General features: G+C 40.1%; 1 protein-coding gene across 3 annotated transcripts in view; it reads left to right on the top strand.

The window, feature by feature from the left end:
- Nme7 (NME/NM23 family member 7) overlaps positions 1 to 14214 on the top strand; it is a 135592-nt gene that overhangs the window by 15823 nt on the left and 105555 nt on the right. For all 3 annotated transcript variants that reach the window (XM_038348828.1, XM_038348827.1, XM_038348829.1), the window contains exons 3-4: positions 7493 to 7600; positions 9946 to 10112. In XM_038348828.1, coding sequence (XP_038204756.1) covers positions 7493 to 7600; positions 9946 to 10112 — 275 coding nt within the window. The remainder of the gene's footprint in view (positions 1 to 7492; positions 7601 to 9945; positions 10113 to 14214) is intronic.

Genomic DNA, 14214 nt, shown 5'->3' with positions numbered 1-14214 from the left:
ACTTATTCATTCTCAGGCAGTATCTTAATCTGTTTGGGCTGCTGTAAAAACTAGCTCATAACAGCAGGAATTCATTTCTCACATTTCTAGAGGCCAGATGTCCCAAGGCTTTAGAAGATGCAGTGTTTGAGAAGGGCTGTTTCTTTCTTCTCAGATAGTGCCTTCTCTCTGCCTTCCAATATGGGGACCAGGGTCAGGGGGCTTTCGGAGGCCCATTGTGTAAGGGTAATAAGCCTTCGAAGTCTGCACTTACTATAACACCTCACACTGATGTAATATATGAATCTCACAGAGATACAAACATCCACATACCATAGCAAGCACCTAGCTATTGCATATGCATGGATGGGTCAGCAGCCAAGATGATTAAAATATCTCTCAGAAATTAATTCTGCAGTTCTTCGTATATACAGTTATTTCCCATTATAGTTTGTTTTGAATTTGGCACATTTGTTTTAGTAGCTAACATGTTACCTGGTTCCTATCAAGAAACACACACACATATGCACACATGCATACACGCACAAATGGTCTTGGGGAGAATGGTAAAGAGAAGATGGCCTTATGGGCGAAGACTATGTAGAAATAGGAGATGGTAGTGCAATAGTTTTGAAGAGCTCTTGGCCTTTTATAGGTTATACAAGCAGTCTTGTAGATTCATGATAATGAATAAAAGGTCAAGGGGCTGGGGAGGTGGCTCAGTGGTCAAGAGCATTGGTAGCTTTTCCAGATGACCCAGGTTCAGTTCCCAGCACCTACATGACAGCTCACAACTGTCTTTAAGTTCAGTTCCAGGGGATCTGGCACCCTCACAAGGACATACCTGAAGGAAAATCATCAATGAATATAAATAAATAAATAAATAAATAAATAAATAAATGTCAGTACAACAGAAAATATGTTGCAAGAAAATTTTCAGTACTTATACTAAATGTGCATTGGATCATAAAATGAAGTTATTGGTATACTAGTTAAAAGTTTGTAGGTAGCTGGGAAGGTGGCTCAGTCTTTAATGTACATGCGTAAGTTCACATCCTCAGTACCCGTGTAACCCATGGAAGAAGCCAGGTGAGGTGGCATTCAGTTGTAGCCCTAAGGATGGAGAGAGAGACAAGAGGATTCCCAGAGCTCACTGGCCAGCCAGTCTAGCCAAATCTGAGCTCTGGCTTTAGTAATGTGTATGTACACACATACACAGTGCGAAACCATCATTATAACAGACACCAATATATAAGAAAATGATATGAGATTATGTATCCACTCCTCGATTCTGTATACATTTCATTTTATTTCTTGGTATATGTATATGTTATGGGTATGTTCATAGGCACGTGGGCATGAAGGTGCAAAAGCCTTAAGAACATGTACAGAGCTAGTGTCTTCGACCATGTTTTACCTTAGTTTTTGAAACACTTTCACTTCCAGGGAGCTCATTGGTTCAGCTAGAGTGCCGGACCAATGAGCTCCAGTGATCTGCCTATCTTTACTCCCCCTCTTCCCAGTACTGGACTTACAGAAGCATGCTGCCATACATGGCTCTTAGGTCGGTACTGGAGATCCAAACACAGGTCTCCATGCTGTGCAGCAAACACCTCATCTCCCCTTTGAATGTTAGCAATGCATCTTTTCTCAGTTAGGTCTAAACTCCTTCAGCCATCTTATTCAGCTTTATAAATATCTTCAATTAAGTCGTATTTGCATTAGAAATAGCTTTCAGTAGTTCTCTTTTAACAGTGATCCTTTGCACTTGTATTAAATGTGCAAGTGACTGCATTAACATTTGTATCCTTCCCCCTTTCAGGAGATACAAGTGTAGCATCGTGTCAGGCATATATTTGATGACTGGCATATTATTTCATTGAGTTTTAACAAATGAATTTCTTTGAAAAACAGGCTATTTAGGATAATGCTCTCTGTTGCTGTTTTGAGGCCCAAAATTCCAAAGTATTGTTCCCCTGGATGAATCCTTAGTACCTATTAGTACTATGTGGTAGGATTCTGTGCCAGCAAATCCTTCTAAATCATGGAGCTGAAATAAAGGCGTTTCCAAACCCCGCTGTAGTTTTGAACTTACATCACCACATCACACTGCTGTTTATACTAAAGTTTGCTTTCTCGTAACCCTTTCTATCCCATGAACTAATTTTCACTTCCTAGATTTATATAATTTTGTATCAAATTTAGGCAACGACGGGCTTACTAATGACATTGTTATTCAAGCACGTCCTGCTCTCTAACTGTTCACTCCTCTTGGTCTTCTCTTGTCTCACTTTGCCCTCCTATCCTTTTCTTCTTTTATGAAGAGAGAGAGAGAGAGAGAGAGAGAGAGAGAGAGAGAGAGAGAGAGAGAGAGAGAGAGAGAGAGAGAGAGTTCCATATGCAGAAGAAACATGCAATATTTGTTTTTATGCGTCTCTCTTATTTCCCTTTATGTGATGGTCTCCAGTCTCGCCCACCAAACAACATAGTTTTATTCTTCTCTATGGTTGAATAACACTCCATTTGTTGATTTACTTGTTGAGGGGCACTAGACTGATTCTTATCACTTTGCTGTTGTAAATAGTGCTACAATAAGCAGGGATTGTCAGAGGTGTTTGTTTACTTGTTTTCTGGTTTTTGTTTTTGTCTTTGTTTTGAGACTGGGTGTGGCCTTGGCCTACGGAGCTTGCTACGGAGACAAGGCTAGCCTCTAACTCACAGAGATCCTCCCGTGTCTGCCTCCTGATTGCTGGATATTAATAAGGCTTATATCACTACTCCTGGCAGATCCGGTATTGCCGTAGTGTGCTGACCTAGATTCCTTCGTGTATATTATCAGGAATGGCATCTTAAATGACTTGCCAGAAACACTGAAAGTAACCTAGTCGGAGCTGTTCTTCCTGGGATGAAGGCCAATCTGATTGTCCATAGTGATGGCTGATTTCTTCTTACGGCCATAGTCTGTTTTCTTCAGAGTGCCGTGTAGGCAGCCTGCCTTTCTGTCTCCCTTCCCCTTGCTCTCTTGACTTGTTCAGAACTCGTCAACCTATTTGTCTTCTTTTTGATTCATTGCTTTTGGTATCTGGACAAAGTATTCATTTTTGGCATCAGACATGTCTTTGTTTGAAAGTCCAGATCTGGCTTTGACCAGCTGTTTGATCTAGTAAACTCCCGAACCTCTGTTTTCACGTGGCTGAAATGTATCTCCATTTGTACGTATGTTTTGAAGATTATTAACTCTATCTGTACAAACATGGATGATGGGATGTTAGCTTATTTCATTCCACTCCCACACTTACTGTAGTATTTGATCCCAATCACTTGGAGAAATAAACAAGATATAAAAGATTTGCTAAAATGGTGGTAGTTTAGAAAACACTAAGTACCCCAAAAGCAGCACCAGAACATGAGTGATGGAGCTCGCTGATTTATGAATGCTGGTGGTAATTGGTACCCTCACCCCAGCACAGCCATAGTCTCCTTCCCTCTCCCTCGGTTGCTTTTATAAGTTTGATCCTTAGGGGTGATGCTGTCAGTATGATGCCAAACTTTCTCCTGTTTTAATTCTGCTTTGCCCTTATGAGGCTTTACCAGAATATCAGGCCCTGAAAAAGCATAGGGGATTTCAATAGGGATTCTCGCACATCAACAAAGTGTATCGACACAACTTCTCTTGAGAAATCTTATAATTTATAATGATTGACTCGAGAGAGTAAGATTTAGTTTTCCTCAGGGATGAGCCCCCTAATTGGTTATTCGATACGAAGTGGTCCACACTGAAATCATATATATATTCAACACCGAATTAACTCAACAGGTTATATTTATGCATATATGCAGCAATAATAGCTAGATAAAAGAGGCTAAAATTTGAGAGCAGTTAGGGTGAGGTTAGAGGGAGGAGGAATGATGTAATATTTTAATTAAAAATAAAAAAAGAAATAACTTGGAATGTAATTATTCCTTAAGATTTTACTTCACTTGTGAACTATTAAATGGAAAATCTGGTAATTTATTTGAAAACAATTTTGCATGCTTTATTTTCAATACTAGAAATTTTTGAACTGAAATGCTTCTCACTTGTCCATATTTATTCCTTTTAAATAAAATATTTTATCATAAGCTCTGATAGAGTCCTTAGATTCCTGTTTGGCTCTGCAACCCTAGCCATAATTATTTTTTTAGTTTTAGAGTAGCTATATGGCATTAGACTCTCTATTTTAGACAAATACACTACTAATTAGTACAGCATATAATACGACTTTAAAATTTATGCTGTGCCTGGTGACACCCTTTTGTAAATTTAACCCTTAGAAGGTTAGAGGCAGGAAGGATCAGCAGCCCCAGTCTTAGGCTATATGAGGCCCCGTCTCTAAAGAGTAAAATAAAAATTAAAATCCATAAAACAAAACTACATTAACTTTATGAATGCTAAGGCTTTTCTATTTTCAAAATACCTTTGATTTCTGTGCAAAACCAAAACACAGCAGTTAATTTCCTACAGCTATAATTTATTAATAAGTAGTTTCGTGTTGATTGGTGTTATTTAGTTTTTTCAGTAGTGCCTTGTAATGATATTTTGTTTTTGTTTTAACAAATGAAGTTTGTCTGAAAATCAGAGTGCAGAGCTAAGCCACTAGAAGCCAGGGAATGGCAGTGCACATCTTTAATCCCAGGACTCGAGAGACAGAGGCAGAGGGACCTCCATTAGTTCAAGGCCACCCTGGGCTATGTGAGATTGACTCTGTCTACAAGAGAAACAGAGCTCACACAAAGGTGAGCCCAGCACTTGGGACCCCATGCCTTTAATCCCAGCACTAGGGAGGTGGAGACAGGAGTGATATGGCTGGACAGAGAGAGGAATACAGGTGGAAGGAGACAGGAGCCCAGGTGCAGTCTGAGGTGCAGTCTGAAGCAGTCTGAGGACAGGATCACCCCTTGGGTCTGAGCACTGGTAGAGGTAAAAGATCTCTCTAGTGGCTGGCTGGTCTGCTTCTCTGATCTCTCAGCTTTCACCCCTAATATCTAACTCTGGATTTTTATTATTAAGAACAATTAGAATTTGTGCAGCAATGCCTTGCCTATTTTATAGGTTCAGATGATAAAACAAATCATTATATAGCCAATTAAATTATAAAATTTAGAAAGAAAATTGCTACCCAATTTTTTGATACAATATCTATGATCTGATTGTATCTCCCAGATACATAGAGCCTCTTTTAGCTTACCTGCTACTGTGTGTGTGCACTAACCCACCATTTCCCAGGATCATATGCAGATGGGCATAATAATTATATACAGCTGGGAGGGGATGTGCAGGAAGTATGTAGTGGCTGGAATCTCAGATGAGACTCTGACGACCCTCCTCACATCCTCCTTCCGTAAGGAAACACCAGCAGGGCTCCTCATGGTGCTTGAGACACCTCAGCTGCTCTGGCTAACGTAGAAATGGCTGTTATGTGGAAGCACAGTGTTCTCTCTAAGCACCCTCCTCCTGATTTAGTCTCTCCAAGGAACAGTCTTGGGCTTGCTTGGCTAGGGAGTGAGCCTGAATTCAGTCCTACCACAGCCCAAAATAAAACAATTATAAAACAGAATATTTTTGATACAATGTCATGTTTCCATATTTTCTATAAAGTATATCTGAGAAACTGAAATATTCAATGAAGAGGGAGTGGCAGATTATTCCTGTACCGTCAGGCACATTATGGAACAGGCTCAAGGTATCTCTGTGTCCTACAAAACCAGTTTCTCCTTGAGTTCACCTGCAAGGCCAGAACTGTGGGAGGATCTGGGGAGCACAGGGTGCAGTTTCTGGTTTTGGCTCACTTGATAAGCTCTGTGATGTTATGCTAGTCATGTATATCCTCTAGAACTCAGTTCTTTATCCATAAAATGAAGGAGTTTAATAAGATGATTCCAAGTATTGATATCGCTTAGAAAATGATAGACTTGGCTCAGTAAAGTTGAAAATTAAAATTTAAAAGTTTTAAAATGAGTATGGTCTGTGACACTCTCTCTCTCTCTCTCTCTCTCTCTCTCTCTCTCTCTCTCTCTGTGTGTGTGTGTGTGTGTGTGTGTGTGTGTGTGTGAGAGAGAGAGAGAGAGAGAGAGAGAGAGAGAGAGAGAGAGAGAGAAAATCATGTTCTCACTTAGTTTCTGTTGTTTTAACATAAAGAAAATATATTTGGCTTACTGTTCTCAGGGTTGAGAACTCAAAGAACATGTCATGAGCATTTTTGTTCCATAGTGGATGATTAAAGAGGATGAGGGGGAGGTTCCCTTAGTAACAGCTCACTCCGAAAGCAGCACTGATTCCTAATGTACAACCTGTGAACATCTCCTAACGTTCCAATGCTCGCTGCTCTAGCAATGGAAATTAACTAAGTGTAGATGTACTGTCCTCATATCCCCAAATGCATGTGAGACGCAAAAAGGGACAATGTGTGTGCTTCAAAAGGAAATTGGGAGGTGGAATTTAAGCCAAGTTTAAGTACTGTTTATACTCAGAGTACTTCCTTACCTCATAAAGGAAACAGTACTGGTTTGGGGATTATGTTTCTGCATCTGTGAATAACATTTTCATGATTTTCTAAAAAGATTTATTTATTTTATGTGTACCAGTACCCTATCATGTGCACGTATACCTGCATTCCAGAAGAAGGCATCAGATCCCTTTATAGTCATTTATAGATGACTATGAGCTACCATGTGGTTGCTGAGAATTGAACTCAGAACCTCTGGAAGAGCAGCCAGAGGTATCTATCCAGCCTTCCATGGTTGTTCTTATGAATTTTTTAAAATTTCATTTAGGCGAATCATGGTTTTAGAAGAAACTGGCTCCCTTTCAAGATGACAGGCTGGATACTTCTTCTTTGTCTATGGTTCCTATTGTGAAACTCTAGGTCAGAACTCCAAAAAGTCCTACCTAAGAGCTTAGGAGAAACTTTGGAAATAGTGGAAATCATTCTTGTAAGTTTGTCTGCTTGGGGCTTACTTGTCAGAGAGTAATCCACAGAAGACCTGTCTTGCTTCTGTTTCTCAGAGGTGCATGCTTTTGGAGAAACAGGTTTCTACAAAATGTTACTGTTGTAAAATTACTAAGGAGAGAAAAGATGTTTACTGCACTAGTGACAATAGTATAAACTTGTTAAATTCCCAAGGCTGGGATATTTAAACGTAGCAGTGGAGTCTCCCAATTGCTTGATGATAGTTTTTAAGTAAACTTCAGAACGACTCTGAATTGTTAAAGTAGTCAGAATAAGAGCTCATGTTCCAAAATTGCTGATTGAATTAGGACAATTGAATAGCCATGATGCTAAGATGAAACTCGCCTTTGAAAGACCTAAGGGTATTAATCAGAAGCCAGCAGGACAAATTTCTGAGAAGAATAATTCATTATAATAGCAAGGATTTGTTTGTGTCAATATTTGGGTATTCTCCTTTTCTTTTTGTATGACTTACATGAGTGCTCGTCTGCTATATGATAGTGATAAAATTCTCTTCCGCACAGAACCAGAGCGAGAGGTTTGCCTTCCTCGCAGAGTGGTATGACCCCAACGCCTCGCTGCTGCGCCGCTATGAGCTTCTGTTTTACCCTGCGGATGGATCTGTTGAAATGGTAAATGCGGGCTAGAAGATGGCTCGGTTGGTAAAGCGCTTGCTGAGTCTGACGCTTAACAGCCAGGTAAAACATCAGGCATAGTGTGACCTGCCTGGGATCCCAGCACGCTGGAAGCAGAGATGCGGGACTTGCTGCCTGGATGGTCTGGCTGATGGGCAAGCCCCTGGTGTGGCGGGAGGTCCTGTCTCAAAAGGTAAAGTGAGCCAGGGGTGCAGTCAGGAGGCAGAAACCAGCCAAATTTTTGGTTGAGGCCAGCTTGGTTTGCATAGCAAGTTCCAGGCCAGCCAGGACTACAAAAAAACTTGTAACAAAAACAAAAAAACTCCCCCAAACCAAAAACAAAACAGACAAATAAAAGGTGTACATCTCCTGAGAAGAAGACCTGAAGTTCACCTTTGTCTTTCATGCCTGTTCATGGACGACTGCTCATACATGGGAGCTCACACACTGATAAGTAGCCTTTGTTTGCTTAAAAATTAGCAAAGTTATGTCGTAAGGGGCGAGAAGAATAAAACTGCCTTTGGTATGGTTGGTTTTGAAATTGCATTTGAATATATAGTTTTTTTAATTGAAAATATATTTTTTCATACAGTATATTCTGATTGCAGTTTCCCCTCTTTCAACTCCTTCCAGATTTTCCCCACTTCCCCACCAACTCCTTTCTTTCTCTCTTTCATTAGACTACAAATAGGCATCTAAAAATAAAATAAAAGCAAATCAGAATATGACAAAACAAACAAACAAACAGGAAAAAAAGCCAAAGGAAAAAAGCACAAGGAACACAAACACTGAGATACACTGAGATACTGTGTATAACATTCGTTATACACAGGTGACCAGCTTGCTAGATGCACTGGTGTAATAGTGGCACAAACCAACCACTTTCTGAAGATATATTTTTATTGGAATTCTTTTTTCTTGGTGTTCATTAAAACATCAATACATGAAGATAACTTTGTGCTGGTATTTTTCTTTTCTGAGTTATGTTGTAGACAGAATTTTACCACATAATCCAGACTAGCTTCTTACTTGTAATCTTGTCTCATCTCAAATGGATTTATAAATGTGTACCTTCACACCCAACCTTGTTGCAGACTTCTAACCAAAGTATTTCACAAGTTTTGACATTAAAATATAGGAACAGCTTAAATTTGGTGACATTTGACTATAATTTCAATACTTAGGAGGCTGAGGCAGGAGAATCACAAGTTCAAGGTTGCCTGAGCTGTGTAGCAAGACTTTGTCTCAAAACAAACTGACCTAGAGAAATCTCTTAGTGGGTAATAACACTGGTTGTGAAAGCATAAAGTTCTGAACTTGAACATTAAATACCTGTATAATAGCTGGGCATTGTTCCATGTGATACGCCAACATTGAGTGGCAGAGACAGGCAGCTCCCCAGAGTTCTCTGGCCAGCTAGCCTAGCTTTAACAACAAACTTCAGGTTCAGTGAGAGACCCTGTGTCAATAGAGGAAGGTGGAAATGACAGGGGAAACACCAGATCAGGCCTTCTCATGTAAGCATGTGGTCATGCACACCTACCTACACGCATATGCATGAACATGTATATAACACACACACAACACTCACATACACACACACACACAGATAGATACAGTGAGACCCCAAGTTGAAGTGGGATAACTGGTGTTTTGGATTAATCAATATTTGATAAGTGGTTCTGGTCAAATTGATATTATAGTCATATATATTATTGAAAGTTGGTGTCTGTATAAAAATTCAAACTGAAGAGGATCTAAGAGGATCCCTTTCTTTGTGTTCCTTCGTTGGCAATCTCTTTAAAAAGTCAGCGTATTTGGGAGGGGGGGGGGCCTGGAAGACGGCTCAGTTAAGAGTGCTTGCTGCTCTTGTAGGTCCCGAGTGTGGTTCCCAGCACCACACTAGACAGCTCGCGGCAACTCTAACCCCAGCTCCCGACAGGCCAACACCTCTTCTTGCTTCTGCACCTGCACTCACATTACATACCCACACAGAGACATAAATACACAATTTAAATAAAATACAATTTCTAATGAGCTTATTTAGTATTGGAATGTGTATGAGTAGGTGAAAATAAGGAATGTGAGAATCTGACTGTCTCTGGCTCATAGATGCTGAAACAGCTTGGCTAAAATACGTCTCCTCAGGGTATTTTAAAATATATATTTTTATTATTACTAGATTGGATTTGGAAATAGAGATTTCTAGTATAAAATATGATTTATATGTGAAGTTAAAAAGTGAAAGGGTGTAGCTGTCTTTGGTCAGATAAACTGAAAACCATTTCTACCTCCCAGTAAGGTTAACCTTTGTATGTATTTTTCATTGCGTTTGGTTCTAGCATGATGTAAAGAATCGTCGCACCTTCTTAAAGCGGACCAAGTATGAGGAGCTGCGCTTGGAAGATTTATTTATAGGCAACAAAGTGAATGTCTTTTCTCGACAACTGGTGCTGGTGGACTATGGGGACCAGTACACAGCTCGCCAGCTGGGCAGCAGGAAAGAGAAGTAAGAAAACAGTTCTGCCGTCTCTTCCATGGTAACATCACACGTGACTGTGGCTACTAGCTTCTGGTTTCCTACTTCTCGATTGGGTTGTCTCAGCACACTTCTTTCCAGTGGCCCAATATAATGTATTATCAGTTTTTGAATAGTTTGGAGCTGATCTGGGACTTGTTCCTGATTAGAATAACAGTGATATCCGTAGTCTTGGAAGGTGATTATTTTGAGGGGAGGGGGGTGAGAAGCTTTTACACTCTCCTTGTTTTATATTTCTCACTAAAATCAAAGACTGTTTGAGCATGAACTCTTCTTCCTAAGGATAAGCATGGCTTTGGGAGAGAGGAAGTAATGGTGCTCGAATCACCATAAACTTAGAAGACAATTATTTCTTGCAAAGCTGAAGGCTTTGTGGAGTTATTTGGTGTTGATGATAAAAGATGGGTTAAATTACCACCCAGTTAGATGACCCGGGGTAAAATGCTAGCCAAAGGAATGAGTATAAAGAAAGATAGAAAGGCGGGAATTCCTGTCCAGAGTTGAGAAGGACTGTTATTCTGGTTGAATAAGGTGGTGGCTCAAACTTATAAAAGTTTAATTACTAAAATAATGATCTGAATAATTATAGAAGTAATAAATATAAATAGGAAATAAGAAGCGTGTGTGATTAATAGAAAGGAGTAATGCAGGCTGGGGATGCAGCTAAGTTGGTAGAGTGTCTGCCTAGAATGGACAAAGCCCTGAAAGCCCAGGTTTGAACCCCAGCACTGTGTAAAACTTGGGAGGGGACATATATGTTATTCCAGTACATGGGAAGTGGAGATAGGGGGATAAGAGTTCAAGGTCTTATTAGGTTACCTAGGGAGTCTAAGGTCAGCTTGGACTTGATGGGACCCTGCCTTAAAAAATAAGACAGGCAATGGTAATGCACACCTTTAATCCCAGCACTCACTAGGTGGAGGCAGGGGGATCTCTGTGAGTTCAAGGCTTGTAGCCTGGTTTGCAGAGTGAGTTCCAGGATGGCCAGGGCTGTTACACAGGGAAATTCTGTCTCAAAAAACCAAACAGATAGATAGATAGATAGATAGATAGATAGATAGATAGATAGATAATTGATAGATAGATAGATAGATAGATGATAGATAGATAGATAGATAGATGATAGATAGATTGATAGATGATAGATAGATAGATAATTGATAGATAGATCGATAGATAGATAGATGATAGATAGATGATAGATAGATGATAGATAGATAGATGATAGATTGATAGATGATAGATAGATCGATAGATAGATAGATAGATAGATAGATAGATAGATAGATAGATAGATAGATAGATGATAGATAGATAGATGAGTGTAGAAAGGAAACTAGGGAGGAGAGAGGACTGGAGGGAGTGGGGAACAAGAGAGCGTTCATGTATGTCATGAAAGCAGACAGACTTTTGGGGCATGGGATTGGGACTAACAAGAAACAAGTCACCATTCGGGAGGACCAGGGTTGTAAAAAAGAACAGAGTGTAATGATACTAAAATATCACTATGAATCACATTATTTTATATACTAGCTAGAAAATTTTTTTTTTAAAGAAAATGGTGTCAACTGTAAAGTGTGGGGGAACAAAAAGGGTCACCCAGTGGGAAAGTGTTGACAGAGGTATCTGTCCCGCCAGGTCCCACAGCCTTTCAGTCCCAAATAAACACACAGAGGTCTACATCAATTTTAAACTGGTTGGCATGTTAGCTCAGATTTCTTATTAACTCTTTTTTCTTTTTCTTTTTTGGTTTTTCGAGACAGGGTTTCTCTGCAGCTTTTTTAGAGCCTGTCCTGGAACTAGCTCTTGTAGACCAGGCTGGCCTCGAACTCACAGAGATCCGCCTGCCTCTGCCTCCCGAGTGCTGGGATTAAAGGCGTGCGCCACCACCGCCCGGCTCTTATTAACTCTTGTAATTTATATTAACTCATAATTCTTATCTGTGTTAGCCATGTGACTTGGTACCTTTATCAGAGAGGCGTTTTCATCTTGCTTCCTCTGCATTTGGGTGATGACAACAGACTCAGCCTTTCCTCTTCCCAGAATTCTCCTAGTCTGGTTGCCCTGCCTATACTTCCTGCCTGACTACTGGCCAATCAGCGTTTTATTAAAGCAATACAAGCAACAAATCTTTACAGGGTAGAAGACCATTGTCCCACAGCAGGAAGGAGTGGGCAGCACACTGCTCCACTGTGGCTCCCTGGCAGAGTTGGCAGGAAGGGATGGGAGCAGGGAGGGACAGAAGCCTCATCCAAGTTTTACGCCAGGTGGCGCTGGTGAGAAGACATTGGCATTGTCAAGTGGAATATATGTTTATGAAAGGGTCCAGCCCGAGGAGGGAGAGATGGTAGGGGTGGGTAAGGGTGAGAGACGAGCAAAATTCAATGCTGTATGTTATGAAAATGTAATCATGAAACCTATTGCTCTGTGCATTAAGTAAGATAAAGTTTAATACCTGAAAACCAAAGAGTCATGAGAATTCAAACATAGGAGGCTGGATAGGACCTGGACATGATTATTCTAATTCTGTTTTACTTTATCTCTATGTCTTGTATAACACTGAAAAAATATCTTTTTTGTTTTGTTTTGTTTTTTTTGTTGTTTTGTTTTTGTTTTTCGAGACAGGGTTTCTCTGTAGCTTTAGAGCCTGTCCTGGAACTAGCTCTTGTAGACCAGGCTGGCCTCAAACTCAGAGATCCGCCTGTGATGGAGGAGAGTTATCTGTCTATGTTTCTTTCATTGGTTAATTAATAAAGAAAACTGCCTTGGCCCTTTAAGAACAGAAAATTAGGTAGGTGGAGTAGACAGAACAGAATTGTGGGAACAAGGAAGTAGAGTTGGGGAGACGCTTCAGGCAGTCACGATAGTGAGTCTCCATGCTGCTCCTCTCCGAGATGGACACAGGTTAAGATCTCTCCTGGTAAGCCACACCTCGTGGTGCTACCCAGATTACTAAATATGGGTTAAAGGAAGATGTGAGAATTAACCAATAAGAGGCTGAAACTATGGGCCAGGCAGTGTTTAAAAGAATACAGTTTCCGTGTAATTATTTTGGGTAAAGCTAGCCGGGTGGCGGGACACAGCCCGCCGCTTCACACTACACGCCTGCCTCTGCCTCCCAAGTGCTGGGAAACCCAACAAGCAGGCCCTGATGTTACAGGTTTTCATTTCAACTCGCAAAGATAATCTGAAAAGCTGGGATTAATAGTCTGACTGGAGCCAAATGAAAATAAAAATGGTAATAACAATTACTATTTCTATTAACTCTGATTTGTGAGGAATGAATGTTCTTAAACTGATCCTATAGGATGGTAAAGTACCTTGGCCAGTCACACTTCTACACAGTAAATCTGTTGGATTTATTAGTCTAAAATGTGTCTGTTTTTTTGCTACTAATCCATTTTATTGACTAATACTGTTGAATGGGACGAATTTTTAAACTGGATATATTTTCATGTGAATAAATATTGAAGTATTTGGCCTTTGTAAATATAGTTAATGCTTGCAGTAGTATATATTTCATTGGCTTGAATTATTTCATCATTTTCTTTTCTGATTCTTTTCTAACTGCAAATGGGTAGTAAATAATAGCAGTCATTTGGATGGCTTAAAGAAAACTTCTGAGTCCTGGAATCTCAGCTTTCTTTATGTGTCCATTGCCCTAAAAGGGAGTGCGAATATTCCGAGCTGCACTGAAGGTGGTTTATGTGCTTAGGAGAGTGTATCTGTGTGAGAAAGATGTGTCTGTGTTGAAGGGTGTATCTGTGTTGAAGGGTGTATCTGTGTTAGGAGGGTGTATCTATGTTAGGAGGGTGTATCTGTGTTAGAAGGATGTATCTATGTTAGGAGGGTGTATCTGTGTTAGAAGGATGTATCTGTGTTGAAGGGTGTATCTGTGTTAGGAGGGTGTATCTGTGTTGAAGGGTGTATCTGTGTTAGAAGGGTGTATCTGTGTTGAAGGGTGTATCTGTGTTAGGAGTGTGTATCTATGTTAGGAGGGTGTATCTGTGTTAGAAGGTAGTATCTGTGCTTAGAAGGTGTTTAAGGATGGCCTTCTTGGCACAAGGAAAAA

Source organism: Arvicola amphibius, chromosome 12 (assembly GCF_903992535.2).
Source record: "Arvicola amphibius chromosome 12, mArvAmp1.2, whole genome shotgun sequence".
NCBI classification, from domain to species: domain Eukaryota; kingdom Metazoa; phylum Chordata; class Mammalia; order Rodentia; family Cricetidae; genus Arvicola; species Arvicola amphibius.
The sequence above is the reverse complement of the archived record's forward strand: the minus strand, read 5'-3'. Positions and strand labels throughout refer to the sequence as shown.